This window comes from Excalfactoria chinensis, chromosome Z (genome assembly GCF_039878825.1).
Source record: "Excalfactoria chinensis isolate bCotChi1 chromosome Z, bCotChi1.hap2, whole genome shotgun sequence".
NCBI lineage: Eukaryota > Metazoa > Chordata > Aves > Galliformes > Phasianidae > Excalfactoria > Excalfactoria chinensis.
This window is the reverse complement of record NC_092857.1, coordinates 43,379,445-43,392,870: the sequence shown is the minus strand read 5'-3', so window position 1 is coordinate 43,392,870 and position 13,426 is coordinate 43,379,445. Positions and strand designations below refer to the sequence as shown.

Sequence of the window (13,426 nt, the reverse complement as noted above, 5' to 3'; positions counted from 1 at the left end):
GGAAGTGCTGCTTTGTTCTTCTATTCCTACTTTCTAAAATGTGAAGAGATGCTCACTTTTTTTTGTTTGCTAAGTTGTTTACATAGTTTCTGTTGCTTTGTGGCACAGCCGTTCTTTCTTGATGTAATCTCCGGTACAAGTACTTGTTTTAGGCATTGGTTGCACAATTTACTATAAGTTCTAAAGTAAGTTAATGATTTTGGACCAAGAATGAAGCTGCTTTTTCTCCATATACTGTAATAAGTTTCAGCTTACGTTACAAATATTTCTACAGTGGCATTGATATACCTGTCTTTTGTCCTTTTTGCCCAACAGCAAAAATCAGTAACGCTGTAAGAAACATATGGCTATTTGAGTTTTCTTATATGTCATTTAATGTTCATTCAATCACAGTAAGTTTTGGGAAAACACTATATGCCTTTTTGATTTGTAACAGTGAGAAGCTCCACGAAGCTAATAATGAGCTACAGAAGAAACGAGCTATTATTGAGGATTTGGAACCAAGATGCAATAACAGCTGTGAGTTTACTGGCATTCAGTCTGTTCCTTTTCTTTGTAAAGTACTTTGTGAGGTCTTTAATTAGAATGCCTGTAGAAAGTGTAGGCTAAACAAAATGTACATTTTAAACAGCAGTGATATTTGTTGTTAATTTCTTCAGAATTTATGATGGCTAGAAAAAATGCCTATAATACTCAAAATGAAGGAGATGGTATCTTAAATACCACCATAACAGTGACCATAGGAATAGCTACTTGGTATCATAACTGTCATTGAACCTCTGCTGCTCAGAACTGTTGTGTCTCCTAGCATCTTAATTTTGAAGATCCTTGGGTTATTTTTACTGACAATACATATTCCTTCAGTATGTTTTTGGATGACAGATTAGAATTGTGTTGTAATTTGAGAAAGCCTTTGGACAGCAGTCAACAGGAGTGGCGGTTTTATATCATACAGACAGATGGTTTCCAAACTCCTAGCATCTAGCTGTTAATGACTGATTTTTAGTACAGTCATGCTGTTTATTTCATGAGATATATTACTGGAGCTGGGTTGTTGTTTTGAAGCTTACTCACTCTAAATAACAAGGCAAAAACTTGCAACCAATTTTAGTTTCTCTGGTATGTGCCAAAAAAATTAAAGTCATGAAAAGATCCAGGAAGGCTGAAGGATGTCATTACTCATTGCACAAATCCTCTGTACAAAAGGGATTTTTAATTATGTTGAGCCAAAACTACAATATATGTTGTAAAATTCTGTCATGGCTAATGGTAGAACACTTGGAATTGAAGGTCATAGACTAAAAGAATAAACATACGATCCTGTCATATTTGATAAGCCTAGTGTTAAGTGTAAGAATAATTTACCGACTCTCTGACTTACAAAAGTCAAGACATATCAGGCTTCAGTAGTTGCTTTCTAAAAATCGAGTTTTTCCTTTAGTCCTGATGAAATAAAAATATCAGCACTTCTTCACACTCAGGATAAAAGTTGTGTGAATTATTTCTTCAGGTTCTTTTAGCTGTCCTGGCCATTTCCAAAAGGACTGGGCGTTATACAAGAATTATCCCCCCATGAAAAATGAATTCTTATGAACTTGGAGCCCATCTAATTTGATTCTCTTATTGATCAGTGACATCTTTCAGCAGGACTTTGTTCTCTGGAATGCTGAAACGTGACTTGATCTTGTTACCAGCTTAGTGTTTTCTAAATGGTTAGAGAGAAAACTATAGGATAAATATGAAAGAACGTGGCAAAATAAGGCTGCAGAACAGATAGATAGACTTTGAGTTGCCAGTTGTCTAGTGTTGTCTGAGCCAGGCACCAGTGATACCCACTGCTTGATCCAGAACGATGGAATTGGCTTTTTTCTGTGAAGATGTGTAGTTCATACAGGCTGTAGTGGCTCAGCTTATTTTTTTTAATCAGTGCAGGAAAAGACTGTGCAGTGAAACTGTCCTGGGCTGCACTGCTGCAGAAGAAATTAAATTGAGTATATTAATATTGTAATTCTGATAATTTTTTGTCCAGCGTTACAGTTATCTAGGCATCATATCTGTTAATCGTTAATCTCACTAAGAATTGGTAAACTCATTTTTATCTGAGTTACAGTACCAAGATATTTTGCAATATGTAATGTATTAAGAAACACATTTTGTGAGTCTGCTAACTAATTGCAGTGATTTGATTCCCTTCCATTTTTCATAGTCTTTTAAAACAAAACTTGAGTACTTGCTTGAGATTATGAAAGAATGCACGTTTGTTCTTTTCCTGAGCTGTTCAGTAATTAAAATTATGATATCTGCTGAATTACATTCCTCATGTAAGCTTTTCTTAACTGCAGTATGTTCTAGCTGTGCTTTAAATGTCTGTTTGAATTCATGAAAGTAAACATAATGTAACTGTTGTTTTCCAATGTATGTACCTCCTTACATAAAGCACTCAAAATTGAAGAATTACAAGAAGCTTTACGGAAGAAGGAGGAGGAAATGAAGCAAATGGAAGAGCGTTACAAAAAGTATTTGGAAAAGGCCAAAAGTGTAAGTGTTCTTGTTCTACATTAATGATTCCTGTCTGCACCACAGAATCACAGAATGACCCGGGTTGGAAGGGACCTCAAGGATCATGTAGTTCCAACCCCCCTCCCTAGCAGGGCCACCAAACATACACATTTACTAGATCAGGTTGCCTACGGCCCCGTCCAACCTGGTCTTGAACACCTCCAAGGACGGGGCATCCACAACCTCCCTGGGCAGCCTGTTCCAGAGCCTAACCACTCTCCTAGTAAAGAACTTCCCCCTAACATCCAACCTAAATAATCCCTCTTTCAACTTGGATCCATTTCCCCTAGTCCTGCTATTGTCAGCCCTTTCAAAGAGTTTACTCCCCTCCTGGGTGTAGGTTCCCTTCAGGTATTGAAAGGCTGCAATGAGGTCACCAGCAGCAGCCTTCTCTTCTCCTGGTTGAACAAGCCTAACTCCTTCAGCCTGTCCTCATAAGGGAGGTGCTCCAGCCCCCTGATCATCTTCATGGCCCTCCCCTGGACCCTTTCCAAAATCTCTATGTCTTTCTTGTACTGAGGGCTCCACACCTGGACACAGTACTCCAGATGGGGCCTCACACTCACAAGAGCCGAGTAGAGAGGGACAATCACCTCCCTATCCCTGCTGACCACCCCTCTCCTGATGGAGCCCAGGATCCCATGTGCTTTTCGAGCTGCCAGAGCGCACTGCTGGCTCATGTTGAGTCTCTTGTCTATCAGGACCCCCAGGTCCTTCTCTGCCGAGCTGCTCTCAAGGATCAGTCCTCCCAGCCTGTACAGGTGCCTGGGGTTCTTCCAGCCCAAGTGCGAAACCTTGCACTTTGCTGTGTTGAACCTCATTAGGTTCACCTGAGCCCAGCTTTCCAGCCTGTCGAGGTCCCTCTGAATATGGCATCCCTTCCTTCCACCGTATCAACCACACCTCTCAGCTTGATGTCGTCAGCAAACTTGCTGAGGGTGCACTCAATTCCCTCATCGATGTCATTAATAAAGATGTTAAAGAGCACCGGTCCCAAGACAGACCCTTGGGGGACACCACTTGTTACTGGCCTCCACCTGGACATAGAGCCATTGACCACCACCCTCTGTCTGTGGCCTTTCAATCAATTGCTTATCCATTGAGTTGTCCACCCATCAAATCCACTTCCCTCCAATTTGGAGATGAGGATGTGGTGGGGGACCATGTCAAAGGCATTGCTCAGGTCCAGGTAAATGACATCGGTTGCCTTCCCTTCGTCCACCATCACCGTCACTCGATCATAGAAGGCCACAAGTTTAGTTAAGCATGACCTTCCCCTGGTAAAGCCGTGCTCGCTGTCTCAGATCACATGCTCATTCTTTATGTGATCAAGCATGTTGTCCAGGAGGATCTGTTCCATGATCTTCCAAGGCACGGAGGTGAGACTCACGGGCCTGTAGTTCCCCAGGTCCTCCCTGCTCCCCTTCTTGTATATGGAAGTGACATAATCCTCCAGTCATCCGGGACCTCACCTGACAGCCACGACTTCTCAAATATGATGGAGAGCGGCTCAGCAACCACCTCAGCCAGCTCCTTCAGAACCCTGAGATGCACGCCATCTGGCCCCATAGACTTGTACTCATTCAGTCTAAGGAGGCACTCCTGGACTTGCTCTGCCCTTACAGTGGGGAGGGATTTACCTCCTTGGTCCCCACATAGAGGTTTGGGGAGGCAGGGTTTAGGGACATGAAAAAGACTAGAATCCTGGCCACCAGTGAAGACCGAGGTGAAGAACTCATTCAGCACCTCAGCTTTCTCTTCATCTGTTGAAGCCAGTTCTCCTTTTAAATTTACCAAAGTCGGTATGCCCGTTTGGGCCTGTCTCTTCTGGCCAATGTACCTGTAGAAGGTTTTCTTATTGTTTTTCATGTCCCTTGCCAAGTTCAGTTCTGCCTGCGCCTTGGCTTCCCACGTCTGCAAGTCCGGACGGCATCCCTGTATTCTTTCCAGGTGACACGGCCTTGTTTCCAACCACATGCCTACTTTCCAGGAATGAAAAACAAAGAAGTTTAACTTGTATATACAGTGTTATGAAGAAGAAGAGAAATTGTGAGATTCTTTACCATCTCATCGTTATGGTACACAAAATTGATTTATTCTGCAGATTTTACTCTTGTGTTCATAGCTGTCCCCTTTTGCTGCCTATCAATAAGCCCCTCTGCTGTCTCTATAAATGTATATACCCATGGCAGTAGATTTCTGGGAGTCACCCAGTCTAACCTGACTTAGCAAAGTCAGCAAATGACAAGGAGAAGTGTGCTAAACCCTTTCTAGTGTTGTGACAACTTATTTCTTTATCAGAATTCTTCAATACTTGCGTCTCTGAGCTGACAGAACTGTAGATTAGCTGAAGTCATGTCCATACTAGGAAGTGATGTGAAATAGCTGCTCTGTATTTCACAGTCAGAGAACCACCCATAAGAACTACCAAGGAAAGAAAGCTCTATGAGCAAAAATAGTTTTTAATCAGCACTTGTGTTGGGACTTGTGACAGTCTTTGTGAAGGTTATGCTTCTGTACACGTTTGTACCTTCCTGAGACCAAGTACTTGCACAGCTTGATCAACAAGCTCTGCTTTCATCATTGTTTCTTCTTTTGATAAAGATTCACAGACAGAGAAGGAAGCTTGGAGTTCTTTGCTTCATGGGTGGCTGCATCCATTTATGTGCGTTGCTAGATGGTCTGGGCTTCTCACACTGCTTAGTCAGTAACGTCTGTCTTAACCTGCAGTAGATAGTTTGACAGACCCCCACACTGACCCCTTACCCGCTACAGATTTTGCTCAGTTCTTACTGCTCAATGAATTTTTCATCTTTATTCCTTTTAGGGACACTTTTAACAATTTCCTTTCTGTTACTGCCCTTAATGTTTACAGCCAGGGGTAATTAGAGGTTTACCAGGGTCATGATTACCAATTTATTTTATCATTCATCCTTTGCTTCCTGGCTTTTGATTGTGGCCTGGCTTATCTGATTCATCTAGAAACCATTTTAATATGAACTCCTTTACTGATGCTTTTTCTAAGCAAAGTAGTTGGGTTTGTTGTTTTTGTTTGTTTGTTTGTTTGTTTTTTGTTTTTGTTTTTTTTCAACTGAGTCACCTGCAAAAGCTGTTAAATTTCTCTATTTATGTTTAGCATTGATTTACTGTTGCTATTTAATATATGCTCCTGGATAGAAGATGGCTAATGGTATTGAGGTTGTGGCTTCAAAATGGCAGTATTGAGATCTCAACCATAGTTCCATTTCTTCCCTCTGACTATACACTGATATTTTAAGTTTCTTGAAAGCATACCATTGTTTTCATTCATGCCAGAGTTCATGATAGTATCAAGAAGTCTGTTGTGGCTGGATGGAGTTAAGCTGGAATCTGTAAATGGGTTCCTAATCTGGCAGAATTTTATGCTTCCTCCTGTTATTTTGATACAGATTCCTCAGTGGCTTCTTGTAGGATTTCAAATCTTTTTCATTTCCTTTTTTTTTTTTTCTTTTCTTTTCCTTTTTGCCTTATGTTGCTTACTATTTCTCAGGGTAGTCTGATGAAAGAGTCCTGACTTCCCCTTTCAGTAAGATTTATTTGTATGTACTGTGTTACTATGAGATGTTTCATACAACAGTATTATTTGTTATTTTAGTCAGGTTAGCTTTTTGTTGTGATCTTCTTACCAACTTTCACTATTCTTTTTTTTTTTTTTTTTTTATGTGAAGATGAAAACAATCATAGCCTTCCACTACTGAAATTTTATCCTCATCCAGTGTGTATTTTCTTAGAAATATAGTTCGTTAAAGTACTGTTTTATTCCAACATCTGTATATGAATCTGAAATGGGTAGAAAGACATACGAGAAGTCTTTTCCCATATGTCCACATTCTGTTAAAAAGATTTCCTTTTTTTTTTTTTTTTCTATTAAAGAGTTAAGAATTTAGATATTAAACTGCATTTGTTCTTGGTTTAGCTCTGTGGCTTTTAGCAGTCAGATGCTGCCTTTATTGAATGCCACATATAAGCATACCTAGGTGTGCATTCATCCTATTAATAAGTTAATTGCCATGCATATACCACAGCATGCTTCTTGACATAACAAAGTTTTGTAGAAGTAGTGCCATCTGGTGCCAGGTGGCATCTTTCCAGACTGAAGATACTTGTAAGCTGTAAAGGAGGAGTTGGCAGGCCACAAACAGGTAGATGAGAGCTATAATGAGAAAAGTCTGTGAGAAAAAGTTTCCACCACTGTGGCCCAGCATAGTGCTACTAGTGGAAGGACCTGTGTACGTGGATCTGAGATACTTAGCCTCTTAGGTGTCAGTTTTTCCCATTAGTAGTTTCATGCTGTGGCCATGTAGAAGAGGCTCCTGATCAGATGTGCTAATGTACTATGGCTGATGTTCAGAGCATCTGTCTTGCAGTTCTTCAAGATTGTTTTGTAGGATTCAGTCTCTTAAAGCTACACATTCCTCTGTTCAGGGAAGTGGTTGAGTCACAATCCCAGGATGCGTTTGAGAGCAGTTTGGATATGGTGCTCAGAGATATGATTTTGCAGAGGGTTGTTAGAGTTAGGGTACTGTCGTTAGGTTGCAGTTGGACTTGATGATCTTTGAGGTCTTTTCCAACCTGAGTAATTCTATGATTCTATGATTTTGTTCCACATGTTGGTGTGTCTTTTCTTACTATTTATGTATTTTAAGTCACTTCTTTGTTTTCTAACCTGCCTTACATAGTTATAATTTCTTAGGTTTTTTGTTGTTGTTGTTGTTGTTTTTCTCGTTCCACTGTATTGATTTTGCAGCATTTAATTAAGCAAAAGTTGTTCTTATCTTACAGGTCATTCGTACCTTAGATCCTAAGCAAAACCAAGGTGCAGCTCCTGAGATTCAGGCTCTGAAAAATCAGTTGCAGGAACGGGATAGAATGTTTCATTCACTGGAGGTAGTAATCTTCACGTTTCTTGTTTTGATGTGCATTTCCTCATTGTTTTCTAGATAAAGACTAATACTTCTATTATGTATTGTATTTTAACTTATGCTTTTGTTTGTTTTATAGAAAGAATATGAAAAAACAAAAAATCAAAGAGAAATGGAGGAGAAACTTATTGTTAGTGCTTGGTACAATATGGTAAGAAACTCCAGAACTTTAAAACATGGGCTATTCATGAAATGCCTCATTGATTTACATACTGTTGTTTGAAAAGTGTTTTCCAACACCAGACATTTGTTTCTATGTTTCTTAATGTTATAAAGATTTTACTATGTAACAGTTTATTCCTCTGATAATGCTGGGGTAAGCTGGAAGCCTCCAATTGCATCTTGTAGTTCTAGCCTGAATTTTTTACTTTGATTCTGCCATGTCCAATCTTCCCATCGTTTCTAATGAAGGGGCAGAAGGAAACAATACAGCCTAGTACTGCAGTAAGCACTCTGACAAGCAACCTCTTCAACCTTGGGTACAAGTTTAGTCCCAAGTGAAGGGTGAACGTGGGCCTGGCATCCCCTTAAACTGTTCAAAATATAAAGAAGCAGCTTCAAAGCTTTTGCTGGGTATTTATTTGTGCAGAGACATTTTTCAGCTTCAACAAATGTTGGGTCCAGTATGACCCCACTAACATCCATTTTTCATTCTCCTTCACCATGAAGTTCAAATTCCTCCTCGCTTTCAGAAGAAGAACTTGTTACATTCATGGATAGTAAGGCAAAAATAGTACTTAAGCAAAGTGTTTGAATCCTTTAAATATTGAAGGGATTTTCAAGTGGCTAGTGTCCTTGACCACATCTGTTGCATTACTACCACTGATGCGCAGAATACAGGGCTGAATAAAGAGTTGTGTTCAGTAATCAGGCTTGAGTGCCAAGATGAGTGTTGATGGTTTTGTGTACATCTTTTTCTAATTAGCCTTCTGTACACAGCTCACATCTCTCATTTTCTCCTTGCATTTGCTCCCTCTGGAAACACACTTTCAAGATGTGCTGCTGCTGTATGAGCTGGTGCAGAGATAAAAATAATTTCATTGTTTTCAAAAAGTGAAGTATTCTTCTAGTTCAGCATACAAAAGGGGGTGGCTGAGTGATGAGGGGAGGCACTTCTGAAAAGTCCAGTTACTATGTGCTTATGTGGAAAAGCATATTGTCAGATGTGGGAATCCAAGGGACCTGCTTCTCAACAGCTTCCTCCAAATTTGGACAGTGATTGGAAAAAATACTGAGGACATTGTAAAGGATCAGGAAGAATGTCTTTTTGTCATGCCCTTAAAAAATGTAATGCTTTGTGTTTGAAATTCAGAACAACTTAGTGTTGTTGGTGGAGGTGATAAAATATAAATGAATATATAAATGAATAAAGTTGTCAAGTTTTTTTGTTTGTTTTTTGTTGGTTTTTGTTTCTGAGAAGTTTTTGGTTTTTATTCCCACAGGGGATGACTCTGCATAAAAAAGCAGCAGAAGACAGGCTGGCTAGTACAGGCTCAGGACAGTCCTTCCTGGCTAGACAAAGGCAAGCCACGAGCACAAGGAGGTCATACCCTGGTCATGTCCAGCCGGCAACTACAAAGTAGAGAAGCCTAGCCCCTAGAAAGAAAATTGCCCTGTGATTCAGGCTACATCTATTGCAAATGACAACATTCAAGGGAAACGAACCAGCATTTTTTCTCTTCTTCCCTTTTTACCACCTTTATTTTACAGTTCAGTAAAAGATTTTATGATGATTTCTCCTTGTTCTATAAAGTCCTTTGCTTATGTTTTTGGAAGTCCGTCTCTCCCTTTCTCTCTTTCTCTCTCTCTGCATTTTTCTGAATGTGCCAAAGTTTTGAAAACATCTAGCTGTACAATAATGGAACCTCGTAAGTTTATATGAAGCCTGGTCTCTTACGAAAAGCCTCCTATGGGTTGTCTAACAGTGTAAATTTCCTGTCACAGTTGATATATTTGTGCCTACAAGAGTTGTCACACTTTGCAAGACTGCCTTTGTTTGAAAGGAATTAGACCTTTAGAATTGTGCTAACCAGTTACTTCAAAGACTGAAAACTCATAGCAAAAATGCAAAATTAGTATGTAATATTATTGTAAAATATGTTTGCATCTGAAAGACTTATTGGCCACAAAAAATGACATTTTTTAAAATTATTATTATTAATCTCTTATATATAAAGTTTCCTCTTGTTTTTGGTGTTGAGTAGGGAAGCAGGACTTTTTTTTTTAAGTTTTTTTTTTTTTTTATCTCCTGGTGTTATGTTTGCTGGCAGAGCTGAATATTCTCAAATAGTTTGTCCCATTCTTCTCGATCAGCTATATGCATAATACATAGTATTAAAAAAAACCTGAAACATATTTGAAGTGCTTTAATATGCTGCTGCATCTTCCATTTTGAAAAAGGCATTTTTATTAAAACTTCTCTGCTTTGGACTTGCAGTACATAGGGGATCGAGGCCTAAGTTAATGCTGTTACTCTGTTTCAGTTGTCATCCCCTGCTAAGCAACTTGCTTTTAATATGTTGATTCAGGGTATAATTGTATCTGTTGCCTTACTAATGGTACCAGTGCCTTCAGGTGAGCATGTTGCTGACTTTTCTGAAAGCTGGCTGTGATTTGCTGCCTTCTTAGCGTGTAGCTGGTTGATCGTATGTTACTCTCTGTTAACTTCATATTGACCAGTCAGGTGGATGGTGGCTCCTATTATTAATTTAGACCCTGATCCTACAAAGTTCTTCTTTTTCCTTGAGTGATTCTGTACTCTGGCTATCCATTTTTTTTTTATTTTTTGTTTGTTTTATTTTTTTTTCCAAAGATTGGTCAGACACAAAAGAGCTGAGTATTGATGAGAAGTTATTTTCTTATTTTAAACATTATTATCTTATTTTAAACATTTGTAATTTAGAGACTGTACCTTAATGCCGTGTGCTGTCTGGTTTCTGTATTTATTCTTTTAGCTTATTTTAATGCCTTTCCCAGTAGAGACATTTTTTCATTAATACCCATACTACAATTTACTGAGTGTCTGAAGAACTGTACTAATTCACAAGATAAATGGCATGGGCAAAGCATCACTAAACAAGCACATCTGGATTAAAGGGTAAAGAACAGGTGAATGACACTTGCAGGTACTCATATCCTCAAGTACATCATCTGTTTTAATCTAGGCTCAGAGTGCTTTCAGTATGTATCAGAAAAAGCTTCAGTCCAGATCTTTTTATCTTTTGTACCAAAAGTGTAGAAAGTCTATTATCTGCATATAGATTTGTCTTCTATGCTTCACATTTGGAAAAAAACAGTAATTTTCTAATAATTCCCTTTACTAGTTCAACTTAAGAGAAGTCTGGGCTATACTTGCAGGATGAAGCTGAGACAGCAAAGGTATGTTCTTGTGTGCAGGAAAGTAATGATGTAAAGGCAGCTTAGAACAATTTCTGTCCTTTTGTGTCTCTTACTGAGATGCCAAATGCTAGCAGGACAAAAAAGTCTTATGTAAATCATGAAATCCTAGGTATGACTTGCCAAAGTGACCCCTGTTCACGTGAAGTCTTTTTACTGATCTTTTTTGTGCAGTCCATTGTAGTCATTTTTTCAGTCTTGAACTTTTTACTTGTCTCCTGCAAGAACCAGAGCAAAGTGAATTTTTTATTCTTGTTGGAGAGTGCAGCTTTTTTTTATCACCTAGAGGAAGAACACAATAATAGCTAAAACTCCATCTTTATTTTAATGTTATCAAACTGCCAGAGCAAACCTTTTGATAGAAAGAAATATCGTGAACTTAGCAGGAAGTGTTATCTTATAAATTTGTCTGAAAATTTCTTTTGTTGTTGCTATTAATTAGATGCATGCCTAACACAACTTAAATGCAATCTGTGCACTAGAATAAAACTACTTGCTTTTATTATTTTAACTTCTATTTTACCACTTTGCCCCCAAAGTCCTGATGACAGACAAATGCCTCTGATGGCTAGGAGATGGCAGAGCTTTTAAACAGTATTTGTACATTAGCTTTTAGTCATGGCATCTTTCCTCTCTTCATGATTGCCTACTTATTTTTCTACTCTTCAGGCATACTTCTAAAGATAATCTCCTTTCTATCCAGTTCCATTGAGCTATTTGTTCAGTCTTTTAATGGTCATCAGTGGAATTCAATTGTTTGTTCCTTAGCATTTTCCTTTTATTGTTTATTGCATACGTTGATTCTTGATCATTGAATATGGACAGTTCTTAAGAAATATTGCTGGTTATGTAGCTTTAGAAGTACTGTGCTATTGAAAAATCAGGGCTCAGAGTATGACTTGAGGGAGAAAGCACCTGTACAGAAGAGCTAGCAGTGAATCAGTGAATGCTGTCCATATTTTGTATCCTCAGTGAACGAGTGTAGCCCCCTTCCCCCCCACCCCAAAAAAAAAAAAAAAAAAAAAAAAAAAAAAAAAAAAAAAAAAAGTTGTCTTAGTACAATATATACTTCTAAGAAACTTCCAGGAAGATTTGTTTGGAGACAGTAGACTGTTGACATCAAAACTGTAGTGATAATTGTTAAAACAACAGTATAGGCTGTCATGATGTATTACAGTAGCAAGCCAAAAAAAAAGAAAGCCCTGTCTAATTACAAGGTGGCCTTAAAGAAAAAGGGTTCTCCAGGACAGTGGCAAAACAGATGAAAAATTCCTAGGAATAAATTCCCAAGTACTGTGCTGAGGATATGACATAATAGTCTTCTTGGGAGATTTCAATTAAATAAAAGGATATCAATTAAATACATAAAGGTATTCATTGTTTAGAGTTTAAGCGTAGTTTCTCGTCTTAAAGAATGTGTGTGCAGTTTGTTTTCCATACTTCCGTGATTAGTTGTTAGCACAAATGAACGGACATTTCAAAAGAGCATTCAAATTGCTCAGCTTTCTTACAGCATCACTTAACCACTTGAATCACAACATGTATTTTCCAAGTGCAGTGACAACTGGAGTAATCTAATGTAGGGGTTGTGAGTCCCACCCACAGTGCAAAGGGAAAAAAACTGTCAGAGCCCATAGCTGTATTTTTTTTTTTTTAAATGAAGCAAATACCGCATTGGCTACAAGGTGCTTTTCAGTATCTCTTTGGAAATAAGCAAATGATGATCTTGTGCTCTTCTGATGATGGTAGTAACAGCTCTGCAGTGCTTTTTGGCTTTCTTTTCGTGTAAGCAACACCATAAGTTTTTTCATTGCGTATGGGAGAATTAACCATTGACAATTCCTACTGCTGCTTTATGGTCACCTTACTAGTAAGCGCTGTGTGCAGGCTGTCAAGAACACTTAAATGGATTTGTCAGTTTTAAAGGCCTTGATGCTTTGACAGGTGCAAGTAGCTTTTGCCTTTCCTCAGTTCTCTACTGTATTAAACTATCCACTTCATAGCTTCCTGGATGGTTTTTAGTGCATTTAATTAGCTTGATATGTTGACGTATTCTGAAGATACGATGACTGGAAAATACTTTAATTTCAACACTTGATTTTCTTCTGGTTCGTGATTGAAGACAGTCCTGAATGTGGATTTTTTTATTTTTTTATTTTTTTTTTCCTCCCCTGAAACAAAAAGGTTGCTGAATTTTACTCATTTTTACAGATTTTTTTATCTTCCTGGATGTTCTGTCAATTTGCAAGGATTGATGAGGGAGCTATTTTTGCACTCAAAGTCAGATCTGCAATGCTGACTTCTTGTGTTTTTTATTTGCACATGTGTATTATGTGGAATGTGTGGACTCTTGTTTTGCAATAATACAATGTTGATAAGTCTTGACATCTCCAAAACAGTTGGCAAACTTTGCAGGCATTTTCTTCACCTGTGTTGTGCAAATAAATAGCTAAAAGAGGTTCCTTTGACAGGAGGGCTCTTAAGTGATGCAAAGCAAGTAGTTGTACTTC

The 13,426-nt window shown here is 38.4% G+C and overlaps 1 protein-coding gene across 2 annotated transcripts in view; it reads left to right on the top strand.

Moving 5' to 3' along the window:
- Nucleotides 1-13,426, top strand: part of LOC140264654 (protein Hook homolog 3) — an 83,767-nt gene that overhangs the window by 64,263 nt on the left and 6,078 nt on the right. The window contains exons 19-23 of one of the 2 annotated variants that reach the window (XM_072360563.1): nt 437-519; nt 2,438-2,538; nt 7,381-7,485; nt 7,600-7,671; nt 8,963-9,229. In XM_072360563.1, the coding sequence (XP_072216664.1) occupies nt 437-519; nt 2,438-2,538; nt 7,381-7,485; nt 7,600-7,671; nt 8,963-9,103 (502 nt within the window). In that variant the 3' untranslated portion in view covers nt 9,104-9,229. Of the gene's footprint in view, nt 1-436; nt 520-2,437; nt 2,539-7,380; nt 7,486-7,599; nt 7,672-8,962; nt 11,921-13,426 lie in introns of those variants that run through there. The other variant, XM_072360564.1, reaches the window with a different exon arrangement.